The sequence below is a fragment of the Psammomys obesus genome, unplaced genomic scaffold (assembly GCF_907164565.1).
Source record: "Psammomys obesus unplaced genomic scaffold, mPsaObe1.curated_primary_1811, whole genome shotgun sequence".
Taxonomy (NCBI): Eukaryota; Metazoa; Chordata; class Mammalia; order Rodentia; family Muridae; genus Psammomys; species Psammomys obesus.
The window spans coordinates 2,775,824-2,803,682 of record NW_026594216.1 but is presented as its reverse complement, the minus strand read 5'-3'; the positions used below and the strand labels follow the sequence as shown (position 1 = coordinate 2,803,682).

At 41.8% G+C, this 27,859-nt stretch overlaps 1 protein-coding gene across 2 annotated transcripts in view; it reads left to right on the top strand.

Moving 5' to 3' along the window:
* The first annotated feature begins 41 nt into the window (after positions 1 to 41).
* Eeig2 (EEIG family member 2) overlaps positions 42 to 27,859 on the top strand; it is a 52,480-nt gene continuing 24,662 nt past the window's right edge. For both annotated transcript variants that reach the window (XM_055618193.1, XM_055618194.1), the window contains exons 1-3: positions 42 to 178; positions 21,909 to 22,029; positions 25,016 to 25,045. In XM_055618193.1, coding sequence (XP_055474168.1) covers positions 42 to 178; positions 21,909 to 22,029; positions 25,016 to 25,045 — 288 coding nt within the window. The remainder of the gene's footprint in view (positions 179 to 21,908; positions 22,030 to 25,015; positions 25,046 to 27,859) is intronic.

Here is a 27,859-nt window from a genome sequence, read left to right as displayed (position 1 = left end):
GCCCGTTCGCGCAGCCCGCTCGCCGGCGCCTGGCCCTCACGATGATGAAGAAGAAGAAGTTTAAGTTTAAGGTGGACTTCGAGCTGGAGGAGCTCTCCTCCGTGCCCTTCGTCAACGGGGTCCTCTTCTGCAAGATGCGGCTGCTGGACGGCGGCAGCTTCACCGCCGAGTCCTCCAGGTAACGAGTCTCGGGAGCCGCTCGCCCGCGCCCGCGCGCAGGCAGGGGGCTTGTCGCGCGCTCAGCATCGCTTTCCTTGCTTGCGCCCTCTCTGCTCTGTCGAGCCGCCAGCCCGGTGAGCTCATCGTCCTCCAGGGACGAGTCAGAACTCGGTCAGGGCATCGGAAGAACGGCAGCCAGTGCTTCGCCGTGGGTTGGTCTGTTTGGCCTGGACTCCGGCGCTCCTGGCTCCAGGTGGCCCCTGTGTCTGCTTTCCTCCCGCCTCTCCAGGACCGGGAGTGATGGAGACACACAGGGACACAGAGAAAGGATGCGTCTGGTTTCTCCGAAGACATCCTTTTTTTTTTTTTTTTCCAAAATACAAAGTAGATCTTAAAGCTTTGAGAAGCAAAAATGACCCAAACTGTTCCAGTTTCCAAGAATGCCCACTCGGAACTGCCTGTGGTTGACATAATTTCTGTGACTCTGCTGTGACTTAGGGTGGCCCAGGAGAGGGTTTGGGATACGCCTGGTCGGGCTTGTCTTGAGTCAAGTGTTCCTGGCTACAAGACTGTAGTCTTTGGCTCTCCAGTTAATGCGCTTATATTCTCAATTACCCATCTTCAAGTGGCCACTAGTGGGTCTCAGAGTGGTGGACTTAGAATCAAGAGAGACCAGACCCTGTCCTCATTTTGAAATAAGGCACTGTGAGAGAATCTGTCAGCAGGTGACAGAATGCAGCCTTGTGTGGCAGGATTCCTCGAGTGATGTCAGGGCAGCCCAAAGATTGATAAATTTCTCCTTAGGTTTTTTTTCTCTACAAGAAGGCAGAAAATTGGAAGACGTTTTGGAATGAACTTTTAACTTCTTAAAGTCGAGAAGGGCTAATAGCCAACGTATATTTTCTTGCTATATACTTAATTTTTACACTAAAAATATTCTTTGTATCTGCCATCCCATTAATAATGTAAAGGAAATAATGTTAATGGGTTGTGGGATGGAAGCCAGAAAATTGCCCTCTGTAGCAGTAATGAAGCCTATTGAAGCCAGAAAACGCCAAATTGCCTAAATGAACGGATTGTGAAGCAAGCGCTATTGATCCTCAAAATTACAAAGAAAAGAAAAAGTCCACTGAGGATAATTTTTAATATTAAACTGTGATGACAAACCTGTAGGCATTCAGCTAATTGATTATACTACAACCATCTTAACACTACTGTCTGAGGACAATGAACTGTAAATATATATATATATATATTCATATATAGTTATATATTCATATATAGTTATATATTCATATATAGTTATATATTCATATATATATTCATATATATCATATATATATATGAACACCACATGGGGTTCAAGTGACAGCCTTACCCTGAAGCCTAGACAGAGTTTTTCTACAGGGTTCCTACCCCCTCCCTCAACCTGGAGCTGATAGTCTGGGGCTTCTGACCCAAGTGGTGACGCCTGGTGGTCAGAACTTGCTCTACCACCTTCTTTCTCTTCTACTTCCTTTCCTGCCTGGAGCACAAGCCAAATCATCAATCAGAAGCAGTCTCTCCACCCACCCACCCCAGTAAACATGTCCATTGGGTCTTTTAAACGTGCTTTCTTATTTACTACCCTAAACGGGGCTATGAGGTAAAGGTTCATATTATGCAAGTAAATGAACTGAGTCTTAGGAGACATACCTTCCCAAGATCCCCTCCTATCTGATCACATAATGCCAAGATTTTGGCCCAGGTCTAGCTAGCTTCAAACAGCATCATTCCAGACAGAAGGAAAAGGTGTGTGCTGTTGAAGAGATTCTGAATTGGTGACTGCCTAATAATTTAAGGTTGCAAAGGCTATAATTTGATTTCTCCTCAGCAGGGGGGGAAAAATCAAGTAGCTCATGTTAAACAAACCCTTCCTCTAACTAAAATCTGGTTTTATTGAGAGAAAAAAGGTACTATAACTAGCCAAAATAATAATAATAATATAGTCTGAAGGGACTGATTTGTGGTAAGAGTGTGTGCTTTTGAAGCTGGTCGGTGAGTTCGTGTGTAAAAGCTAAGAAGAGCAATAGCTTAGAATGAGGTGAGTCTAAGAAAAATCTCAGTTCTGCAGCGGGAACCTACATTGTTTTACTGAGGTGTCCATGGCGAAAATTTGGAAAACTTAACAGTCAGTGACTTGAGGTTGTCTTGAGGATTTCCTAGGATAGTGAGCCTGTAATACTTACAGCACTTTGGCATTTGGTGATGAACAAGTTTACCTAGATGTTCTACAAAGTCCTTTATTCTACCAAAGTGTTGGCTTAAGGGTTATCCGTTGAGCAAGGAATAGTGGTGCAAACCTCAGTCCCAGAACTTGGGAAGCAGAAGGAGGCTAGCCTGGACTACATGAGTCAACCGTAAAACATGCATGTATACACACACACACACCAATAAAAGAAAGATACCTGGATTTACTGGGAGAAATAAAAAACCTGAAATAATTAAAATTATATAGCTTAAATAGCAAGTGCTAGTCTAGATAATCCATCTTTAAAATGCTAGATTTTAACTTGAGAGTTACTCCAGGGGATCCTTATGAATCAGAAGTGGTCAGCACTAACATTTCTCCCCTAGCAATATGGAATGACTTCTGTGCAAAAGAATTAAAGCAGGCCGAAGACTGCCATCTTAGAAAGGCCTGCTGACAAGATTGCCTTGGATGATGAAGGTGGCTTACTGTGCTTCAACTGTTTGTATAAGCCATGTGGTTCATGCTAAATGCCTTCTGAGAGTTTGGATCCCACTAAACAAAAGCCAGTTGCCTAAACCACGAATCCTAGTTAAACCTTCTGTGATTCCTTGATAGACAGCACATTGCCCCAATCCAGTGCTAGAGAAACTGTGAGCTGATTCTGCTGTGCATCTCAGAACTATAACATCTTCAGCAATGAGTACAGGTGTATGCTGAGTCCATTAAGTTCTAAGAATTGCCAAACCCTAGGCATGTAGGGACCCAATACAAAATAATATCTGTGCTGTGAGAGAAGAGTTTAGTGGACGCACAGATGGCTACACACCAAACACACACACACAACTTGGCTTTGTTCAAAAAGGAAACCTGCGGATGATTCGTTGCTCACCAAATGTCATTTAAGCACTTAGCGGGCTTCTAGCTCTCTGGAGGGATGTAAGAAGCAAAGCAAACACACGGGTCCCTGAGGGAATTACCTCTGATTAATGAAATTAGATCATAGATGTCTGCTGCCTGGTCAGTGGGAGAAGACATATGGCTTACTACTTCATCAGTGGGTCAGGCGCTTTGTGAGTTTTGAAAAGGAAGAGGCCTTTATTTACCGCTGGGATGGTTGCTGAAGCCTGCATTCGGATTTGAGCTGAACTTGCCAAGAGGGTGGATTTGCACTGGGAAGAGAGTGAGGTGGGAGGACAGCTTGAACAAGCCATTAATAGAGTTGGTGTTACAGCAGCCTGATGGCAGAGAGTCCCCATGAACAGGCAGCAGATAATATTAGAAAGGGGCTTTGAATGACATTGTAGGGTTTGAGTTCCCTGATCAAAGGATAGAATTCAATCCTGGGTTCTTGAGCTTCGTTGTAACGTGAGTAAAGTGGAATTTAAGCTGGCTGGCGGCCTGCTGCTGTTTGGATTTGAGTGGGAATAGATAGATTAGAGATGGAGAGACAAATGAGAGGCTGTGAAAACAACACGGTCTCGTGAGAACCTGAACTCGGGCTTTTGGGTCAGTAACTGACAGGCGATAATGCAGCGGCCTCCTTTTAGCATTGGCAGCAGTAAGGAAGTCAAGGAAATGCCCTTTTGGTTTTGTTTGAGAGGAACATTGTACATGGCTGTAGAGAAGTGGTTCTCAACCTGTGGGTCAAGACTCTCACCAGGGCTGCGTATCAGATAGCCTGCCTATGGGATATTTACATTACAATTCATAACAGTGGCAAAATTACAGTTACAAAACAGCAACAAGCCCCTCCCCCAGCCAGGATTTCTCTGTGTGGCCTGGCTGTCCTAGAACTCACTGTGTAGACCAGACCAGACTTGAACTCGGGGCTTTGCCTGATTCCGCTTCCCAACTGCTAGCTTTAAAAGGTGTGTTCCATCACACCCTGCACAATTAAATCATTTTATGGTTGGGGTCACTACGAGATGAGGAACTGCATTCAAAGGTCCTGGCATGAGGAAAGTTGAGAACCACAACTGTAGAAGATTTGAAGATCTAAGTTGTGTGCTTAATATAGTACATCTAAGGTGACAGTGGGCCTGAAGACACAGTTATTTTGGTACGTGAATTTCTTATATCCTTGGCCTCTGGGGGCTGTATAAACCTATTTATCCCACTTAGAATATCCTTACTCTGTTTTGCTTGTTTATAGATAATTAGTGAAAAATGAATTTTAGAAGGATATAGATTCTCTTGTGAAAGTTTAATCAGTAAAAAAAAAAAAAGTTGGGGGAAAAAGCATAAAGGTCTTGATTTTGAATGAGGGATACTAAAAATGGTTAAGGCAAGTGATTAGGTCTCACCACAGTTAAGAAAACATGTGGAAAATACATCAAACTTATGAGCACTCTACTCAGTTGAAGCCAAGTGGCTGCCTAATAAAACATTTTTGAAGACCTTTCAGAAAAACAGAACATTGTATTATTTGAATCTTTCCAAAACTCCCCTTAGTAAAGCGTGTAAATCACTTTTAAAGCTCACTGGAGTTATGAGGACATGTTTAATTCTAGTCTGTTTAAACAAAGGAATGATGGGAGGGGAATTTCCCTACATGCCTGTGATTTCCCAGTTTGCCTTGTGCGTGTGTGTGTGTGTGTGTGTGTGTGTGTGTGTGTGTGTGTGTGTTGGTAACTTAGTAAGTTTCCGAGTTTCACATGAGCTTATGGAAAAACACATGTGAACTCAGGGAGTATCCGGGAAGCTGATGAACACATCTGTGTATCAGATCTCTGGCTTTGTAAACAAGCTAAAAGGATCTCTTTTTTTCGTTGTGCCAGAGAACATCTTTGTTTTCAAGATTTTAATTCACTACACATTGTGCGCCTCTTTCTAGTTAATTTTTGCCTTATTGCAAAAGGAAAAATGTTTTCATCTTGGAAAATTTAGAGAAGCAAAAATAGCAAATATTGCCGGTAAATAAACCATGCAGAATTTACCGCCATTATTAGCATTTTGCTATGTAACCTAGCATCCATTGGCCCCTATATATACATACATACATACATACAGGGCTATGTACATACATACATACATATATATATATATATATATATATATATATATATATATATACATATACATATACATATACATACTACCCACATTCACAGTGATCACTGATATGTGTTTGTTTGTTTGTTTGTTTGTTTGTTTGTTTGTTTGTTTGTTTTTAGGCAGGATCTCACCATGTAACTCTGGCTGGCCTGGAATTTATATGTAGACCAGATTAACCTCCAACTCACCAAGATGCCTCTCCCCCCCCCCCCCCCAAATGCTGAATTTAAAGGCCTGCACCACCAGGCCTGGCCACTCATCTTTTTTGAACCAAAATGAGATCAGGCTATGCCTAAAATATTTTCAACTTATCTTTTATATCATTAAAAAGTCAACTATAAAATATTTCAAATAGCTACCTATTTTTCAATTGTGTTAATTCCAGTGATTAAACTAAACCCCGGGAAGTAATTTTCTTCCTTCCTTTTTGTTAATAATTTTATAAACTATAGGAAGCATCTTTATAACCAGCATAGTACACATCTGTTATTATTTAGGATTGATGTCTAGGAATGGAGTTACTGATTTTCACACATTTTTATGGTCTTTGATATGTATTACCAACTTCCCTTTCATTGCCTTAAGCTGACTTTTAAGATGGAGAAGCACTCGGATTTTCTCATTTACTATACTGTCCTCCTGGCTCAGAATTTCTTTGTTTGTTCTGGTTTTTGTAATAGGGTCTCATTATATAGTCCTGGCTGACCTGGACATCACAGAGATATACCTACCTCTGCTTCTGCCTTCCAAGTATTGGGATTAAAGGTGTGTACCACCAAGCTGGGCTAATGTTTTGTTTTTTCAAATACTTCTTCCACACTGAGATCACAAGTAACCAAAAGTAACCAATATTGTAAAATGCTATTTGACTACAAGGTGGAAACTCTATGTCCTGAATCCAGCCTTCCTCTTCTAGGTATATATCCCAAGGTAATGAAAGATACCTGTGCTTAGTAGCCAAGACATTGAAACAACATTTGTGTCTACAAACAGGTGACCAGATTTTAAAAAAAAAAAAAAGTGGCATATATGATGGCTTTTTATTCTATCTTCAAAAACAAAGAAATTCTGAGCCAGGAGGACAGTATAGTAAATGAGAAAATCCGAGTACAGAAAAACGGATACTACATGACCTCATGTCTCTGTGAGCGATTAAAAAAAAAAAAAAAAAAAGGTGAGGTGATCACCTATTGAGGCAGTCTAGTCTACACAGCAAGGCCCTCTCTCAAAACAAAACAAACTGTGTTCATTTTAGGGTGTTGACCTTGAGGGGATGCACTAAACAGAGACCCAAAGAAGATAGTGGATTCTGAGGATTCTGGAATATTGCTAATAACCAAGGACTTGAGTTAGTCTTAAAGTTTATACCTTCAAAAATTAAAATGGCGAACGTATATTTGTGTATATCTTACCATCTTATTTTCTTTAATCCTTGAAAAATCACTTTAATATAGATGGGAATGCTCCCCCTCTTGGCTTAGGAGGTACGTCAGGTGCCATGATGCAGATTTTTTTAAAAATAAAATAAGTGGCTTAAATGAAACAAGTTCTGTCTCACATGAAGTCCAAGGAGACTTAGTGAACACAGTCTCTTTCCAGAGGGTCAGGTAGCTGTAGGTCTTGGAGATGGCATCAAAGGTGGCCTTGGCAAGGTTGCCCAGGGTGGCAGTGCAGCCCCTTGCTGATGTGTAGCAGTCATCAATACCGGCCAACATCAGTAGCTTCTTGGGCACAGGAGCAGAGACGATGCCAGTGCCTCTGGGGGCAGGGATGAGATGCACCAAGACAGAGCCACAGTGGCCTTGCTTGGAAAAGCATAGGGCTTGCCAGTCTTGCAACCTCAATAGCCTCTCCACAAAAGGATGATGGAAAGCTTGACCAAAGTGATGGCCCCTCGGATGGCCGTGTCTACCTCCTTGGAGCACTTAACACCACGACCAACGTGACCATTGTAGTCTCCAATAGTGACAAAAGCCTTGAGCCTGGTCTACTGGCCAGCACGTGTCTGCTTCTGCGCTGGCATGATCTCTAGAGCCTCATCCTTTAGGGATGTACCCGGGGAAGAGTCAATAATCTCAGATTTCTTAATGGGCAGAGAGAACAGATAGGTCTACTCCAAGGACTTTATCTTCAAATTCTGAACCAGGTGCTCTGGCTTGGTGACAGGGATCCACTCCTTGTCTTCAGCTTTACCTCCATGAGCCCAGTGGCCTAAGACTGTTTCCAAATCCTCCAGGAAATCGCTGTGGCCTCCTAATCCTGGACCACCGGGCCCTTCTGCTGCACTGGCATCATCTGCTATTTGATGTTTTCCAGAAGAAGAAAAAAAGGAGAAGAAGAAGAAGAAATGTTTTATTTTGTGTGCATGGGTGTTTTGCTTGCATGTATATATGTGTACCATGTGTGTGCATTGTACCTGCAGTGGCCAGAAACAAAAACAAACAAAAAGGGCATCTGAGCTCCCTCCCAGACTGTCTTAGATAGCTCACAAATATTCACGCACAGGTGCACCCAGGGATGGACACACTCACACAGTTTAAAAAAGAAAAACTGTCCGCTCTCCTTTATAGCATGTGGATGAGGGTATATGTGCATCCTAATGAAAGGGAATAACAGGAAGGCAGACACGCATGTGGATAAGGAATGATGGGTGATCCCATCAAGTGAGAAATCAGAGCTCGAAGTTTTGAAATGGTAGGTAGAGCCATACCTAGTTGTACAAGCCTGTGTGGTACCAACTACTTAGAAGCTGAGACAAGAGGATCATGAATTCAAAGCCAGCCTGGGTTATACAGAGAGGTTATGAGCCAATGAAGGTTTGACACTTAGCCTATATAATAAAAGCCATATAGTTATTTTATGTGGGGGGGGGGAGGAAGAATATGTGTTCATGCGTCCCCATAAATATGTGAGGCCAGAGATCAGTGAGTATTCGATGACCCCTTTAATTGGTCTCCAGCTTAGTGGGTGAATGTGTACCTATCCATGTGTGTGTGTGTGTGTTTGTGGAGAGCTGTACGTGTGTGGAGGTAAGAAGTCAGCACTGGATGTCTTCTTCAATCACCCTCCACATCATTCCTGAGACAAGGTTTCTCACCGGACCTGGAGCTCACCAATTCAGCTAGACAGCATGGCCATCAAGCCCTGTACACTCTTCTGTGCCTGTATCCCCAAGGCTGAGATTACAAACGTGCTGCCACACCCACCTATTTACATGGGTACCAGGAAGCCAAACTCAAGTCCTCAAACCTTTGTGGCAGATACTGTTTACTGACTCAGCCATCTCTGTAAACTTCTTGATAAATTTCTTGATCTGAAACTGGCTGATTGCATCTGTAATTTTAGAAACTGTTTGTAGCTATGTTTATACATTTTTAGAATATTCATAAAGAAAAACAAAAAACCTTTTTGTTTAAAATGCATAGCCTAGTGTTTTGATTGCTAAGCTTTATTCTTAAAACCTAATTTTTGTATTCACTTAAACATTTGCATATGTATTCAGAAAGATATTTGTGTGATAGGGTTTGTATTTTCGTAGCAGTAGTATTTTTCTCTCTTTTAATCTCTTGAAAGAAATTTTGTCCTTTCATAGAAAATGCAAAATTTTGGCCATGAATTAAATCTATAGTTTATAGAAACTTTTAAATTCTATAAAGTTATTCCCTTGTTTTCAGGGATATAAAAAATATTTTTTTGTTCCTATATATGTTGTCAGGTTTTGAATGGACGTTATTTTTAGAGTAGTTTTAACTTCACAGCGAAATTGAGCAGACGGCACAGAAATTTGTCATGTGGCCTCCAGGCTCCACAGAACACAGCATCCTCTGCTGTTCGCTCTAGACTTCATAGCACTCATCACAGGCAGCGTCATTACCACCCAGATCTACAGCTTGCATTGGGATTCACAGCTGGTGCTAGACATCCTTTGGACTTTTACATGAGCAATGATTGCCACCATATAGAACATGTAGGATAGTTTCACTGCTTACATCACCCCCGCCGTTCACCCCTTTCTTTTTCCCTCCAGCCTCTGGTCCTTTTACAGTCATATAAAAAAGGGTTTTGCCTTTTTCAGAATGTCATAATTCATAAGTAGATTTTTTTTTTCATTTCTTAAATCCTACCAGGATTTGTACCTTATTGAATTTGGGATTTCTTTGTTTAGTTTTCTTTTATTAAGTTTTCCTAGACTATATTCCCAAATTTTTAATGTGGGTCTTTCCTTAAACTATTCTGGAAAATATTTTTTCCTATTGCATTTTTTTTGGTGTCACCTGTATCTACATTATTCTCTTTAAACAATATGGAAATGGTGCTGAATGGAAGTTATAGTTACAGAAAAATGAACTCATTTTCTTTTTTTTAAGATTTATTTATTTTTATGTAGATGAGTGCTCTATCTGCATGTACACCTGCATGCCAGAAGAGGGCATCACATCCCAATATAGATGGCTGTGAGCTACCATGCGGTTGCTGGAAATTGAACTCAGAACCTCTGGAAGAGCAGACAGCCCTCTTAACTGCTGAGCCATCTCTCCAGCCCTAATTCATTTTCTTGGATGAATTTGACAAATTTTAGATTGTACATGTATGGGATGTACAGTGTTTTTCTTTCTTATCTGGGTATTTTCACTTAGGTTACTATCTTCAAGGCCACATTACAAATGGGTAAATTTCCTTCTTTTTTAAAAATACACAGAATGGTGTGTGTGTGTGTATGTGTGTGACATTTTCTTTACTCTTTCGTGTGTTGATGGACACTTAGGTTGTTTCCAAATCTTGGCTATTATGAATAATTCTGAAACAATAGTGGGATTGCAGGTGTCTCTTTAAAAATACTCATTTGAAACAGTTGTGATGGCACTTGTCCATAATCCCAGCACTTGGAAACCCGAGACAAGAGGATTATGAGTTCAAGATCCAGCCCGGACTATACAGCAAGACTAACTTCAAAAACCAAACTAAAACTAGTCAACCAAACAAAAGAACCCTGATTTTGTTTGCTTTGGGTATGTGCCCAAAAGTATGTATGGTTGCTGGATCATGTCATGGTTCTATTTTTAATTTTTTGAGGAACCTCCGTATCATTTTTCACAATGGCTTTACCAAAACCATACAACAGAATCCTCTTTTTTTTTTTTTCCTACATCCTTATCAGCACTTAGTAACAATACTTTAGTTAGTGTGGCTGTCATCTCATTTGGGTTTATATTTATAGTTCTCTGACATTAGTGGGAAGCACCTCTTTGTTAATTTGTTGGCCAATTGGTCAAACCTTTGAGAAATGATTGTTCAAGCCTTTGGTCCATTTTTAATCAAGATTTTTTTTTTCTTTTTCTGCTGCTATTGTTGAGTTGTGAATTCCTTACATGTTCTGTATATTATTTCCTGGTTACATGCATGGTTTATAAATTTTCTTCTACCTCATGCAAGGAATGCATTCTCTCATAGGTATGTGTATGTGCTATGTGGGCATGTGTGTGCATTTTCACATGCGTGGCATGCATGTGTGTCTTCATCAGGATATCTGTCAGCCACAGAATGCAACTTTTTTCTTACATGAAGCTATAGAGGCATTTTACAATGTTTATAGCATATTTAAATAAGCAAGTAGGCGGGCATGATGGCACACAGCTGTAATCCCAGCACTCGGTAGGCAGAGGCAGGCGAATTTCTGTGAGTTCAAGCCTGGTGTACAAAGAAAGTCCAGGACAGCCAAGGCGACACAGAGAAACCCTGTCTCAAAAATAAAAAATAAAAATAAAAGATTTAAAATAATCAAGTGTTCAGTAAACACTTGTTTGAGTACCTACTGTGTGCTAAGGAATGTTACATTTTATATGAACTTTCTCATTAGAAGAGTTCATGGTGGTAAAGAATTATCTGCTGACATCTCTGACTATTCAGTGTCTTTCTTTGCCTCATAATAGGTGACCCCTTCTGTCCAGGGCCAGTCCCTGCCTATGGTCTGGATTCTACTATTTCTTACATTTCAGATTTTAGTCTTCTCCAGCGCCATTTTTCATGCCTGGCCAAATGGTGAATTTGGTCCCTACACTATTTTTCGCCCTCCCCCACCCCCTCCCATCAGTACTAAAGAGTGCTTAACGAAATTTCCCACATGTTGAAATGAAATCTTCGCTCATGTCATGTCCTCAGTTTCCCTAAGTTTCCTCACCCTCACTTCATTCCTAACAGATCTGAAACAAGTTGTCCACATCTCTGTATCTATGCCTCGTACTAATCTGCTTATAACCAAACTGCGCTCTCCAGCGTTATAGGTGACTTTTTGTTACTAAATCCAGTGACCCCTCTGTGGTCTGCATCATACCTGACCTCTCTGCCACGTCTAACAGTGCTGAACAGGGCTTTCTTAAAACTGTTTCCTGTTGCCTTTGCTGATGCCCTCATTCTTTTCTTCTCCTGTTGACCCTACACCTCCTTTGCTTCCCCTGACCCTCTCCTACTCTGGTACTGGTGGCCCTGCAGGCTGTCCTCTTCCCTTCCCCCCTTGCCCCTCTTCCCAGATGGCCTTTCCTGTGGTGAAGACTCACATTCATGTTTTGAGTCCTTACCCCATTTTTTTAATTCTTTATTAATTACACTTTATTCACTTTGTATCCCCCCTGTGGTTCCCCGCCTCCTGTCCCAATCCCTCCCTTCCTCCCCACTCTACACGCATGCCCTCCCCAATTTCTCTGATAGGGGAGGTCTTCTTTTCCTTCCTTCTGATCCTAGTCAATTAGGTCTCATCAGGAGTGGCTACATTGTCTTCTTCTGTGGCCTGGTAATGCTGCTCTTCCCTGGGGGGGGGGGGGTAATTAAAGAGCAGGCCAATCAGTTCATGTCAGAGACAGTCCCTGTTCCTATTACTATGGAACCCACTTGGATACTGAACTACCATGGGCTACATCTATGCAGGGGTCATAGGTTATCTCCATGCATAGTCCTTTGTTGGAGTATCAGTCTCAGGAAAGACCCCTGTGCTCAGATTTTTTTGGTTCTGTTGCTCTCCTTGTGGAGTTCCTGTCCTCTCCAGATCTTACTGTTTCCCCTTTCTTTCATAACATTCCCTGCACTCTGCCCAAAGTTTGGCCATAAGTCTCAGCATCTGCATTGATAATCTGCAGGACAGAGCCTTTCAGAGGTCCTCTGTGTCAGGCTCCTGACTTGTTCCCTCTTTTCTCCTTCTTCTGATGTCCATCCTCTTTTCCTTTCTGGATAGGCATTGAGCATTTTAGCAAGAGTCCTCCCTCTTGATTAGTTTGTTTAGGTGTGCAGATTTTAGTAGGTTTATCCTATATTATATGTCTATGAGTAAGTATATACCGTGTGCGTCTTTCTGCTTCTGGGATAGCTCACTCAGGATGATCTTTTCCAGGTCCCACCATTTACCTGCAAATTTCATGATTTCCTTGTTTTTTTATTGCTGAGTAATATTCCATTGTGTAGATGTACACCTTACACCCATCAGAATGGCTAAGATGAAAAACTCAAGTGACAACACATGCTGGAGAGGTTGTGGAGAAAGGGGAACCCTCCTCCACTGCTGGTGGGAATGTAAACTTGTACAACCACTCTGGAAAGCAATCTGGCGCTTTCTCAGACAACTAGGAATAGCGCTTCCTCAAGATTCAGCCATACCACTCTTAGGCATATATCCAAAAGAGGCTCAAGTACACAATAAGGACATTTGCTCAACCATGTTTGTAGCAGCCTTATTTGTAATATCCAGAAGCTGGAAACAGCCCAGATGCCCCTCAACTGAAGAATGGATGCAGAAACTGTGGTACATCTTACCTCATTTTTTGAGTTCTCTCTATACACCTGTCAGCCTGCTAAGCATTTCCAAAAGGAAGACCCACTAGTCAAAGGAACCAGTGAGTGAATAAGTAAAGCCAATCTTGTACTGTGCAGTTTCCTGATGATATCACTACCATTCCTCAAGCCCAAAAAGTTGCTGGAATTGATCGATTCGTGTCTCTTTAGCATTGTAACTAAAAGTCAGTTTTATGGATCTAACTAATCCTCACAGTCTTAAAACACTTGTTTTTCCTTCAGTTCACAGAAGTTCCTTCTTTGTCAGGATCTCTACATGGCTTTTAAAATAGGTAGATCTTGGCTGGAGAGATGGCTTAGCAGCTACGAGCACCGGCTGTTCTTCCAAAGGTTCTGAGTTTAATTCCCAGCAACCACATGGTGGCTCTTAACTATGTATAATGAGATCTGGTGCCCTCTTCTGGCATGCAGGCACACGTGCAGGCAGAATGCTGTGTAATTAATTAATTAATTAATTAATTAACAAATAAACAAATGAAAAGCAAAACAACAAATCTCTATAAATTTGGCTATTATTTTACTTTGGCGGGCAAACTGAAATAGTACTTACAAGTACATATATCCTTAAAAATAATAGGCTCTAACATTTATCATAGAGCTCCACTGTACTCCAGAGCTGTTCAGAACAATGTGTAATAATTTATTTAGTCTCCCCAGGTTCCCATGAGGTGCAGGTACTAATCTCAGAGAGGGCACTGTGAATATGAGCAAATGTGCCAGAGCAGCCCCTGGCAGGTAGCTGAGACAGGGTTTGAACCCAGACTGGCTGTGGGAAAAACACCTAACTTCCACACTGTGATTTCTGGCAACCAGCTTCCATTCCTCATAGCAGATTTTCTTTTATCGCTCTTTGTGAAAGGTGGAAAATGTCTTGAATAATCAGGACATGGCGTAATTCTAAATATGCGTCTAGAGTACACATTCGCTGGTTATCGGAAAATGATAATGACATTGCTATAGTATTCAGGAGGCACAAAGATTGGCTCCGTCAACTTCCATTTTAGTTTGTGTTTCGGTTTTCAACAACATTCTAGATTTCCTTCCATTCTGTGAAATACAAACAATGACCATTGCAACTTTATCTTCTTCTGAGTCCTCTGTTTATTCATGTTCATTTCAGCAGCTTTATCATGTTATCGCTGAAATGTTTGGCTTCCACAGTATCAACACAAATCACATTCCTTTGCTTTCTTTCTAGACAGTGGTTGAGCAACCTTTCAAAACTCAAAGGAAGTTAATGACTCATCCAACAGAAAACAGTTACTAATGTGACTTTTATCTCAGTTGCCAAGTAGTTTGTGTGGGTTTCCATGGTAACCCATCAGAATAACAAATGTCACAAACTAACTTTGCAGCTTTTTTTGATTTGTTTAGTTTGGACAGCTTTTTCCCAAGGTCTGTGTGTACACATGAAAGATTACCACAGAAAAATCTGAGTAATCAATCACCTTAGGAACACAAGTATATTTTCTTTTTTCTTTTCTTTTTTTTTTTTTTAAGTCTGTGTAGCCCAGGTTAGCCTCAAACAAACTCACTTAAGTTTTTTTTTTTTCCTGCTTGTTTCCCAAGTGCTGAGATTACAGGTGTGAGCAATACTCTCAGGTAGAGATCTCAGGGAGGTAGATTTGAGCAGGAATCACTAAGGAGGCCTTTGTAATAATTCAAGGAAATGTTAAGAGCCTCAGTCGGGACAATGGTGCTAGACACAGGAAAGGACTTGATTTCTGAATAGTTAGAAAGTGATGGGCAGGAATTGATACCTGGTACCAGGTATTTCTGGACTGTTCGGTTAATGTTTACCGGCTTGGCAGGCTGTGTTCATGGGATTATGTCAGTAGTATTGTATCTATGGGGTTGTCGGTTTGTGTTTTGTTTTGTTTGTTTCGGTTTGGTTTGGTTTTTGGTTTTTTGAGACAAGCTCTTTTTGTATAGCCCTGGCTTTCCTAGAACTAGCTCTGTAGATCAGGCTGGCGTAGATCAGGCTGGCCTTGAACTCACTGAGCTCCACCTGCCTCTGACTCCTAAGCACTAGGATTAAAGGCCTGTGCCAGCACTACCCCACTTGTGATTGTTCGTTTTTAATAATTTCTGAGTTTTTGTTCGATAAGGTGTCTTTGTTACACACAGCATGAAGTAGTTAATAGACAAGTAAAACTTCCACAAATCTAGTTCTCCAAGCCTGACCTCTTGGCTTACTAGGCTATCCTATATAAGGACCTGTCCAGAGTCCCTCGCATACACTGTTGGTCTGATACTTGGGAGGCAGAATTAATGCAGCTGGATGCCATTTTAATCTATAAGAAGTGAACCTGGCGTATTTGTGGATGGGGCTATCCTAATAGGCAGTTTATACAATAGATTCCAAAGCGTAGGACCATGAAGTAATCTTGTTTCATTTTGTTTGATGGCTTTGTTTTTTGAGATGGAATATCACTATGTAGCACAGGCTGGCCTTAAGTTCATAATCCTCTTGCATCAGCCTCCCAAGTGCTGGGATGCATGATGGCAAAGGATTCTGGGATTCACATTCCACACAGAAGTAGTATTGGGACTCTCAGATTTCTAAGTATGGGAGTGAGCAGATTTGGGATGTGTCAGAATTTAGCTCATCTACACAGAATAGAACCTAAAACAAGCATTTTAATAATAAACTTAGGAAGTGTAAATGGAGACAACTCGGACTTCAGGCTTACCTGGTCCCCACTTTCTGTCTTTCTCTGTATTATCACCAGGCAGTTTTTCATGTAGGTGGCTTCCTGGTCATAGCTTCTGACACGCACAACCACTCTCAGGGCAGTTTTCAGACAGAGTAAGGAATAGAGGGTAAAAGGACAGTTTCCTTTACTTTCCAGTGGGCTCTAAAGATAACACATTAGCATAGAACCAACTCCTTCTCCCCCCTAGCTGCAAAGGATGTTTGTAAAATAGGCTTAACTGGGTATAAAAGCAGATCTGCTACAGAAGAGGAGAGATACCAGATAAGCAACTGGCAGTCTCCACATATTTGACTAGTTCAGCTACCTAGTTAATATGGTGAGTCAGCAGATTGCTGGTGAACCATGAGACACAGATGTATGCCCTCAGTCCTTCTAGGTTGGGATACCAGGTAGGCCCAACAGTTAACAGATGGATACTCTGCATGCAAGCGCTAAAGAGAGCGGTTTAGCTGTATGTGCTTATGCACATATGTTAGTATGTGCATAGTACTTAAAACATCAGAGCAAAAAGACACAGAAACAGGAACATGATGGGATTGAGAACAAATACCCACAAAAGTAGGAAGGGGCAGGACTAGTTCAAGAATATATAGCACAGGGCAAGTATGTCAGGAAAGTCTGTCAGGGGGACAGCATGATGGCATGGCGGGTAAAGGTGCTTGCTGCCAAGGCTGACACCCTGAATTCCACCCCTGGAATCCGCATGGTAGAAAGAACTGGTGCATGCAAGCTGTCCTCCGAGCCTCACACACATGCTAGAGCATGTTTATGCTGACATGCATACACTCAAAGACATACATACACATACATAACTAACAATAAATTTAAAGGAGCCCATCAGATGTGGCAGCCTGCCGCTCACTGGTGAGCAGGGTTTCAGTGGGGTGCTGGGATGTCCGAAGCTAACCGGGAAGTGAGAGAACATGGAGCGGGTCTCCTCTAGACAGTGCCTTAAATGCAACACAGTTCTTTCCACCTCAGTGAAGTTGGATGCGCTCTTTAGTGTCCCTCTGCTCCTTTCCTAAGGAAATGGAGTTGTGTTAGGATGTGTAGAATGTGGCGCCTGGTGTACTGAAAGCACTCGGGAACTACTGTCAGCATTGTCGTCAGAGGGGGCGACCACAGGTAGGGGAGGACTGTAGAAGAACGGTTTTCCCTGGAAGGTGCAATACCATACTCTTCATTAAAGCCCACTCCTTGTGTGCTATCATTTTCTACCCATATTTTTATTGCTCTTATTAACCCAGTTTCTCCCCATGTCTACCAGATTTACTGTTGGCCTCCTCCACTCCCTAGATAAACTAGATAAACGTGAAGCACTTCCCTCTTAGCTATATTTTAAAGACAACAGGTACACTGAGAGCCCACTTGGTATCTTGAATTTTGTCACTCAGGCTGAAGCTTCACTATGATTATGCAAATGGTAGCATATATGATTTGGTACATGCAATCACTATAAAGATACCACATTGTAAGGGTGTTTTAAAAACCTAGTATGTGTTTCTCGTTAGGGTAGTTGGGGAATTACTGACATTTTATAAGCAAATAAAAAGCAACAGAACATAAACCAAGGTTTGGGGGCTTTGTAGTATTTGTGTTTTGTTTTTATTTCTGATGTAATTCCTAGAATATCTAGCTGAGTAACATTTTAAGGGCTAGATGTGTTTGGATCCAAAGGACCAGGTGGTTTAGGCTTGTTCCTAGGTTGGCACCGTTAGAAGGCAATGGAATCTTTAAGAGGTGGGAGGGCTTTAGGTCATTAGGAGTCAGGCTCCCGGAGCGGATTATGCAACTCTGGCCCATTCCCTCATTTTGCTAGCTAGCTGTGAAGGAAGAGCTTTTCCTCCATCACGTGCTTCCACTATGATAGGCTGCCTTGCTGCCAAAGACCCAGTAAAACAAAGCCAGTCAGTTGTGGACTGAAGCCCCAAAACAATGAGCGAAAGTAAACCTCTCCTCTTTTTAAGTTGATTTGACTCTGACATTGGTTATTATGACAGAAAGTTGGCCAAAATGAGGTTTTTTGATATTCAAATATTAGCCAATAAAGAATATTTGCCGAGTGAATATTTAAAGTAGCCATAATGATGGCTTTCAATGCTAAGTACTTTTTTTTAAAGGTGGTCTTTAGTGCAACCCAAAATTTGTGTTTCTCCTCCTTCAGTCTCCTCCTCAGCACTGGGATTATGGGCACCGGTCTCCAGGCTGGTCTCCTATATGTAACTTTGTTCCATTCTGAGATTTTTTTTTTCAGTACTTTAATATTCTTAATTTTCCAGTTTTTATTTTAGCGAAGGTTTACATGTATGTGGTTTAAAGTCTATGTGCCAAGACACTTTGGAAAACTGCAGTCCCCAGCAGCTGTCCATTTCTGATATGCCTAAGAACAAGATAGCCAGAAGAATGAATGCATTGTCTTTTCTCCTCCCTCCTGCCCTCAGCCTTCTGATGCTGGTCCTTTTGCATAGTAAGAGGTAGCAGGCAGGAAGCCTAGTTGTGCAATCCGTGAAGGCTGGCCTCTGGGCTATCTGTGAGTCCAAAATGACAAGTGAAAGGCTGAGCCCAGGAGTTTTGGTTTCTAGTAACATGTTTTAGGGGCCTGTGTTATTGTTGTTTTTAAAGAGCATTTTAGTCCTGTATAGTAGATGTGATTTCTTTTTATTATCACACCTCTGTGTGTGTGTTTGCACAGGCATGCCTGGGTGTGAGAGCAGAGGTCGGAGGATAGCTGTGGGGGGTGAGTCATCACTCCAGCCATAATTTTTTTTTTTTTTTCCGCTTAAGAACTCTCTTCCAGCATCAGCTCTGTTTGGTTGCAGCTGCTTTTTTTTTTTTTTTTTTTTCTGTTCATTTTGATCTGTTTTCTCTAATAAGAGCTTCCCCTGGGGTGCAAGCTGACCTGTAACTGCAGCTCTGAAGCTGACAGAAACTCTGCACAGATGGAGGGCGCTCGGCATCTTGGGTTTTTACTGCACTTACTGTTTTGTTGGGCGCCCGCAGTGTCCATCCCACTAGCGTTTTCTTGACGAATGCTCCCCTTTTCCTGCATTGCCGGAGCCAGCTAGGGAAGAAGGGTCAGCACTGACTCATCCTTCACTCCTCCAGTCACCATGCTGTCCTCCGGTCACTCTGCTGTCCACATGCCACTGAGACCCGCCCTGGGGTCAAGCAGACCAGAGAGTCATCTGTTCCCCCTGTCAGGAGAACAGACCTGAGCTTCCTGCAGGGGTCAGGGTCTGGCTGCTCCTAAAACAGCTTTCAATCCTTCCACCTTTGGTCCTTCTTCCATTTTGTTTCAGAACCAATTTAAGAGTCCACTCTTGGCTTTGAGTGTCGACTGAGTCCGGTTCAGATTTCCTTAATTGCTAAATTAGTTACCACTTGTCTGTCCCTGACTGCTCGTTTTTATATTACAATGAGATGATGCCTTAAAAACAAACAAACAAACAAACAAACAAACTAAAGTTTGGGGGAGAAAGTAGAAGCTAGCTTCAGCTAGAAGTTTATATGTGACTTTTCTAAGGACAATAAACTCATGCTTTTATAAATTATTGTTACTGATACCTGATCCTACACCAGTGATTTAGTGACAGGAACAGCCACATACCTTGAGGTATATTCCCAAAGGACCCGGTCATCAGTATATCTGCATGCCTCTTTTGAAGCTGCAGATATGTGGCTGATGCCTTCGAGTCTTGGAGCAAGCAATGTTGAGAGGAAAACAATAATTAAAAATTCTGTGTAGTTGTTTTTTTCATCATTTATCTTTAAAACTGAACTCGGTGATCCTAATACACATTCACGCGATTCACGAGGCAGTGACAAGTTGACACACTTGTATTCACCTCATTTGTCCTTTTCTCCGCCCGTTATCTAAATGTTTACCTCACCCACAGGTCTCTATTGCTCCAGAGAAGTGATCCTCCTCTGTACTTTGCTAAAGAAATCAAACTCATTTTACCTGTGCCCTCAGGAACCATCACGGGAGAGGGGGTGGGAAGACTGTAAGGCAGAGGTAAGGGAGGACAGACAGAAAACAGTATTTTCTGGTCTGACAGGACTATTGTAGTCATGAGTTCCCAGCAGCTGTGGCTTCCTGCAGTCAGGAAGTCGGGAGGGACTCAAGATCCTTCACCCCTGGCTGAGGAGCTAGGGGTGACACTTCTGGGATATGTATGGGCTGTCAGGTTTTCTTTAGAGATGTGGCCCCTGGTAGACCAGTTGTACTCCATGGATGCCCCTAGACCTGTGAGTATGTGAGCCGCCCAAATTGGATTCAGTGGATTGTTTTAGCAAAAGAAGACATGAAGTTGGGAAGGGAGTGGGAGGTGGGAACAGAGGTGGGAGGAATTAGGGGTATGAGTAGGAGTGATTATGATCAAAATACATTTTGATATGCATGTCTGAAAATCTCAAAGAATTAATAAGAATACTAAGGCAAGGTGTGATGGTACCCTGGAGGCAGGGGCAAGTTGATCTCCTTGAATTCAAGGCCAACCTTGTCTGGATAGTGAGTTCCAGCCAGCAAGATTATATAGTAAGACCCTATCTCAAAAAGAAAGTATATATTAGATAAGCTCTATTAAAATGTTGTCTTGTGTATATTAACTGAACTGATGTGTAAATCTAGAGAATATTCTTTTGCTTTCTCCATTTTTCTCTATTTACAACCCCAACTGTCTCTCTCCTTCCATAAGCAGAATGTTTACTTTTTCTTTCTGTTTTTAAAATGATTTATTTATTTCATGGTCATTGGTGTTTTGCCTGCATATGTGTCTATGTGAGGGTGTCAGATCTTGGAGTTACAGACAGCTGTGAGCTGCCATGTGGGTGCTGGGAATTGAACCAGCAATCTCTGGAAGAGCAGTCAGCGCTCTTAACCACAGAGCCATGTATGAGAGCTCTATCTGCATGAGCTCTGTCTGCACGCCAGAAGAGAGCATCAGATGTGGTTGCTGGGAATTGAAGTCAGGACTTGTGGAAGAGCAGACAGTGCTCTTAACCTCTGAGCCATCTCTCCAGCTTCCTCCCCCTCGCCTGAAGGCTAAGTCCCATGTGTCTATACAGAATAGTAAAGAGAACAGCTTGTACAAAAGTCAGGAAACATGAAAGAAAAGAGTTATTGGGAAAACAGCAGATTTAGGGCTGTTGGAAGGGGGCTCCAGAATTAAATGGGCGGCTTGAGTGTGATGCCTGTGCTCACAATCTAAATTATCTTGAGTTAACTCCCCTCCTGTGCTTAAATTCCTGTTCTGTGTGGTGAGGAAAGTGCCAGCTACATTTGAGACTTAGTGTGAGATTAAGCATCAAGTTTTAAGATCTGGAATCATAGTTCATGTTGTTGAAATAGCCAGAGAGAAAGTAGGGTATTTGTGTGTTTCTGTCTCTTGCATGAAGCTCTGCAAGGTTAGGAATTCTGTCCTTCATCTTGTATTTTAAACATTTAGAAGAATGCTCAACACACAGAAGTTAAATGTACACTGAAGATTCACTTTAAACCGACTGATGAGAAAGTTAACTTATTTGCATTATTCTGCCTCTGCTGCCTGCAAATACTGACTTTTGCATTTGTATGTTTTCCTGTGTGTGCTGGAAGCCCAGCATGATGTCAGTACTCTTCACGTGTTTGATAGAGGTGGAGTCCTCTAGTTGAACCCAGAGCTCTCCATTTTGACTAGTTTGGCTAGTCAGGGAGTCCCTGTCTCTCAGAGGCCGGGATTACAGACACCTGGCTTTTCCACGGTGCAAACTCCGTTTCTCCCACCTGCAGCAAGCATTTCACACACTGAGCCACTTCTGCACATACTGACTTGTATCTAACTTGGCATCGTGGACTTGAGTGAAATTGTGAGTGTTTCTAACATAGTAATTAACTGGCTTTTCGGTTTCTGTGTGTCCCTGTTCAGGGAGGTGGTGCAAGCCAACTGTGTCCGCTGGAGAAAGAAGTTTTCATTTATGTGCAAAATGAGTGCCAGCGCCTCCACCGGCACCCTGGACCCGTGTTTCTACAGAGTGTCTGTGCGGAAGGTATAAAAATAGCCTATTATTCCTCGCCTTTCAGGAACCATAATTAGCTACAGTCACTGACTCACTTTATTTAGATCTGTTTTAACGGCTGAACTGTCACTTCACACTTACAGTAATAAATTAAATTTCCTTGGAAAATTCGGTAGATAACCTGCAGTTATAGCTCAAGATTCAAAAGAAGCTTCTTCTCAGAATCACTGTACAGATGGGCATCAACTGCATCTGTATGAGTTTGGGGTGTGTGTGTCTGCATCGTGTCATTTATTAAATTCCTATTCTTTACTTAAAAAAAATAACTTTACAAAATAATATTTTCATTAATTCTTTGAAAATGTCATCCAATGCATTTTTGTTGTACTAACACCCCCCCATCATAGCTCTTCCTTCGCCTCCCACCTTCACTACCCTATCCACCCAACTTTGAGTTTTCTTATTTTTTTTAATCTAGTTCACCTTGTGTTGTCCAGCTGCTCTTGGGGAGTGGGGCCAGCCCTGGAGGGTGATGCATCATTGAAGAAAACGGATTGCCCTCTCCCAGCAGCTAGCAAATACCAGTATCTCCTCCAACTATGTGACTGGTAGTTGGATTTTTTTTCCACATCCCTCCCCCAATGCTGGAATTTCCCTGGACTGAGCCCGTGCAGGTCTTGTGTATGCTGGTTCCAACTGCTGTGAGCCCCTATGTGCATCTGTCCCATTGTAGCTGGAAAATACTACTTCCTTGAAATGGTCCACCATCTCTGCACAATTCATACCAAAATTAGTGATGAAGTAGCAATAAGAAAATAATTTTATGGTTGGGAGTCTACAACATGAGGAACTGTATCAAAGCACTGCAGCGTTAGGAAGGTTGAGAAGCACTGTTTTTATAAGTTTATGCTGCTGCTGAGGTGGTGGAAGAGTCGGTTTTAATATCTCAAAGTAGAAATGCTTAGGTTTGAGGGTAGAAGTTTTCACAGAGATAGTCATTCCAGATACCCAACTAAAAGGACGGGATTCTGTTACATGGAAAGCAGGAGCATATAACTAAGGCACAGCTAACATTCTTTCTGCAGAAGCTAAAGAAAGGCATGGATGCAGAAAAGGAGAGGCAGAAAGAACAGCAGCCAGAAAGGCAGGAGGAAAACCGGGCAGATGTAATGTGGGGGAGGTGTAAAGAGGAAAATGGTGTAAGAATGGAGGTCAGTGGCCAAGCCATCACGGCTGCTGAGAGGCTGAGGTGGAAGCAGAGCTTTTGGCTTTTATAAAATGAAGATCACTGGGGAGCTTGAGCTAATAGAGAGGGAAAATGAGGAGAAACCCAGCTGGGGGGAGTTGACTCGAATAGAATGCTGCAGAAGACTGTATGAGTCTTTTCAATTTTGACCATAGAGGACAGCAATGAAAATCATCAAGCTGAGGAGTCAAGGAACACTTAGAGGACATTTCTTTATCAGGGAAAAGCAAATCCAAAAGACTCTGAGATTCCATCGTACACCTGTCAGAACAGCTAATATCAAAAACTCAAGTGACAACACATGCTGGCAAGGATGAGGAGCAAGGGGAACCCTCCTCCATTGCTGGTGGGAGTGCAAACTTATACAACCACTTTGGAAATCAATCTGGTGCTTTCTCAGAAAACTGGGAATAGCTGTACCTCAAGACCCAACTATACCACTCCTGGGCATACACCAGAAAGATGCTCTACCATACAACAAGGACATTTGCTCAACTATGTTCACAGAAGCTTTATTCATAATAACCAAAAACTGCAAATAGCCTAGATGTCCCTCAACCAAAGAATGGATAAAGAAACTATGGTACATTTACACAATGGAATACTACTCAGCGATTAAAAACAAGGAAATCATGAAATTTGAAGGCAAATGGATGAAACTAGAAAAGATCATCCTGAATGAGGTATCCCAGAAGCAGAAAGACATGCATGGTCTATACTCACTTATGAGCGGATTTTAGTCATATTGTACAGAACAGACATACTACAATGCACAGACCACAAGAAGATAAATCTAATGAGCATCTTAGGCTTCATGTCAGCTTACTAGTTAGGGCAGTGGAGGATATCTCTGACATCAACTATGTTGCCTGCTTTTTGATCACTTCCCCCTGATGGGGACTTTCATACAAGGCCACAGGGGAGGAAGATGAACTCAGTCCTCATGTGAATAGATGAGCTGGGGTGTCTGGGTAGGGGGCTTCCCTATTCTGAAGAATAGGGAAGAGGGGATGAGGGAAGGAGGGTGGGACTAGGAGGAGAGGAGAGAGGGACTTATGACCAAGATGTAAATTAAATTAATCAATAAAAAGGAGAGGAAAAAAGAAAGGCACTACTAGGGATATGAGAGTGACCCACTAAAGAAGAAACTTCGATTGCTCATATGGAGTAGAAATAGTGGCAGGAAAGGGAAAGAGCAGCAGATATTCATAAGTAATAACAGAGCTCACTGTAGGCTGTCTGGACTTATGTAAATACATTGTGTGAAAGACAGGAGTGATAGGTAACACTTCATGAACCAGAAAGAGAAAAGCGGAAGAGAAGCAAAAACTCTTCAGTAAACATGTTTTCAAGGTGACTTTGGAGAAAGGAAGTCTGCCTGTGATAATAAAAGGAAAGAAAGTACACAGTGTGGCAGGCATAGTTCTAAGTCCTCACAGCTGTTTGGTATCCTAAATTCAAAAATGTGGCCTGCAGTCCTAGCTGTATGGGAAGCTGAGGTGAGTCACTTGACGTTCAGGAGCTCAGGGTCAGTCGCAGAGAGACTCCATACCAAATACTAGGTAAGTAAATAAAGTTGCAAGCAAAGTAAAAATTTTGGTTATTTTCAAGATTAGTGTTATTGATTTGAATAGTTGGATTTAAAATCATTCTGCTTTTACTGTCTGATATTTACTAGCATACAAATATCTACTTTAGAATTGTTTGCTACAGGTTGCATTTTAAATCCTTCATCATATCATATCCTTATAGTGTTTTTTGTATTTGCAGGAATTAAAGGGTGGGAAAGCTTATGCAAAGGTGAGTCGACGTTCTTTAACTCATTCTGTAACTCATAATGTTGTGATTGGAGCCTGTAGACTTTCTAGTTGTTACTCAAGCTTGACTCATTTTAAGTAAAGCAAATTGGAGATTGAATAATTGGATTTGACAAAGTACTGGAATATTCTTTCTGGGGGCTAGAGAAATGGCTCAATGGTTAGGAACATTGGCAGTCCTTCCAAAGGACCCAGGTTCTGTTCCCAGCACCCAAATGTGCTCCATCTGTGACTCCAGTTCCAGAGGACCCAACCACCTCTCCATGCACTGCATACACAAACATACATCCTGGCAAAATACCCATATGGCAAAGTACACATAATAGAAATAAATTAACCTTTTTTAAGTATATTTTGAGAGTTTATATGGCAGTTATCCTTTAGTCTTAGCCTCCCTACTAAAGAATATTTTCTGGTTTTCTTGAAGCAATAGCAGAACAATTAGACAAGAGATATTGCTGCTCCAAGATTGGTTAATTTACTAAATTTACTGAAGAGTCAGGGATCCATTATCCTCTTCCCTCTGTGATGACCTTATTCTTGATTACGATACCTGAGCATTAGGTGTCTAGTTGCTCAGCGTTTTTTCAACACAATTCATAAACACAAAAACCTAGCTTGTCTCTGTAGGTTATTTTTGTTGAGTAAGAAATTGTTTCCTAGATGCTGTCAGACTACTTGCCCATATGTTTTATTGAGTCTAACTGGACCAAATACCCACCCTTAACCATCTGTGGTCACAGGAATGGATTGCTGTTGTTAAGTTAGACATATTGCAACGGCAAGAGGATAGGTCCTTCTGTGTGCACAAGGATGAGGAAGGAGATTGGCTCTCTGGGAAAAAGTGGATTTGGTGAGCAAGGACTAGCAGGGCCCTGAGTGTTGGGCAGGCAGACACAAGGTCTACTGTTGTCGGTGACTGTTCATGATTTTTTTTTCTCTTCTAAGAGCTCTTAAATATTCTCTCACCTTCTATGAGACTCTTGCCCTAGACTATACCTGCATTATTTTCTGTTGACAGCCCCTGTCGGCCTCCTGCTTGTCTGTTCCCTCTGTTGTCTAACTCCATCTTCCTTAGTCCTGCCAGAGTGGTCTTTCTAAAATTAAACAGATTATATCATTCCCCACTTTTAGTCCTTCAGTAGTTATCCATTGATTATAATGGAAATTGGAAGTTTTTATAAGCTAATAAATAAGACCCATTTTGGTTTGCAAGCCATTTCTGCTGCCTCGTCTCTTGTACCTGCCCCCTGAGTTCTCTGTTTCTCTCTCTGCCCTTCTGCCTCTCCTTCTTATGAGGCATATTGCCCTCATACACTTCCTAGACTATCTCATGCTATTTTAGCTTCTTTGCCTTGTGACTTGACACCATGCGTGTTTTTCTCCCTCCCCTTGTCCTGTCAACTCACATATCGTTAAAGATTCAGCTTAGTCATACCTTCCCACTGAGAACTTCTCTTCTAATTGTGCCTTCCTTTACCACAACACTTATCAGCTAGTACTATTGGAATTTGCTTTCTGTTTCCCCATACTAAGCTATGAAGGTAAGAATAAAGGACCCAGGGATAGCTCAGGGCAGAGCATGAAATAGGCCCTGGATTTCATCCCCAGCACCAAAAATTGGAAAAACATTCTATATTCCTAAGTAATGTCTAGTGCTATTTGGATTACAAATGTTAACAGTTATTTTCTGAATAAGTTAATGTCTATCACAAATGTGGTATATATTACGACATATTTATGAGACTCGTGTATGAAACATACACGTATGTAGATGAATTTTTATGTGACAGTTATCTTGGTAGAACCAAAGATAAGTCATAAGGAAATATGGATTCTGGCACCATGCTATAACATCTGTAATGTTAGTGCTTTGAAGACAGAGTATTTTTCCTGTTCCTTGCTTTTCTCCTGGGTCTAGATAAGAGTCTGGCAAATAAAAGGTACATTGGCATGTCATTTTCTTTAACAGGGACTGTCTTATTTGGGTTTTGCTGCTATACCAAAGTACAACAGCCTGGATGACTTAACATACATTAAGTTCTCACCACTGTAGATGCTGAGAAGTCAAAGGTCAAAATGCCAGCAGATCCATGTCTATGGAGAGCCTCTATCCTGCTTTGCAGATGACTGGCTTCTCAGTATGTCACCGGGCGGTAGATTGTGGAGAGAGGATGCAAGTTCTCTCCTATATTCAAAGTGCATTCATCCAAGCCTTAGTATACAGCTCAGCGGGAGAGCACATTGACATGTGTGCAAGGCCCTGGGTTTGATGAAGAGCACCCAAACCGGACAGATGCATTAGTCCATCCAAGAGGGCTTCAGTCTCATGGCCTGATTACCTCCCAAAGCCCCCACCACTCCATACCATCCTATTAGGAGTTAGACTTTCAACATATGAATTCTGGAGAAACAGAGGCATGCAATCCATACCAGAGATTCTTAGTGACAGTATAAACCCAGTATCACAAGAGTAGATGGTAAGTTAATGAGCAACTAGCCTTTATTTAAGACTCCTTTATTGGCATTTGAACCTGATGTGCCTAGAACTGAAAAGTACTAGATTATCAAATTCAAGAGCATTAATGGCCTTGAGTTGACCTTGGCACATTATGGCTAGCAGAACTAAAGGGTGAGGAGGGAAATGGGAAGTTAATTTGGCCAGATGGTCAGAACCAGCATAGACAACTCTTTCAAGAAGGGTTGTTCTGGTAATTTTTCTTTGTTTTCATTTTGGTGGAGAAGGAACACAAAAAATGATCCAATATCCTGGAGAAATGTGGGACAAGGTTTGGTT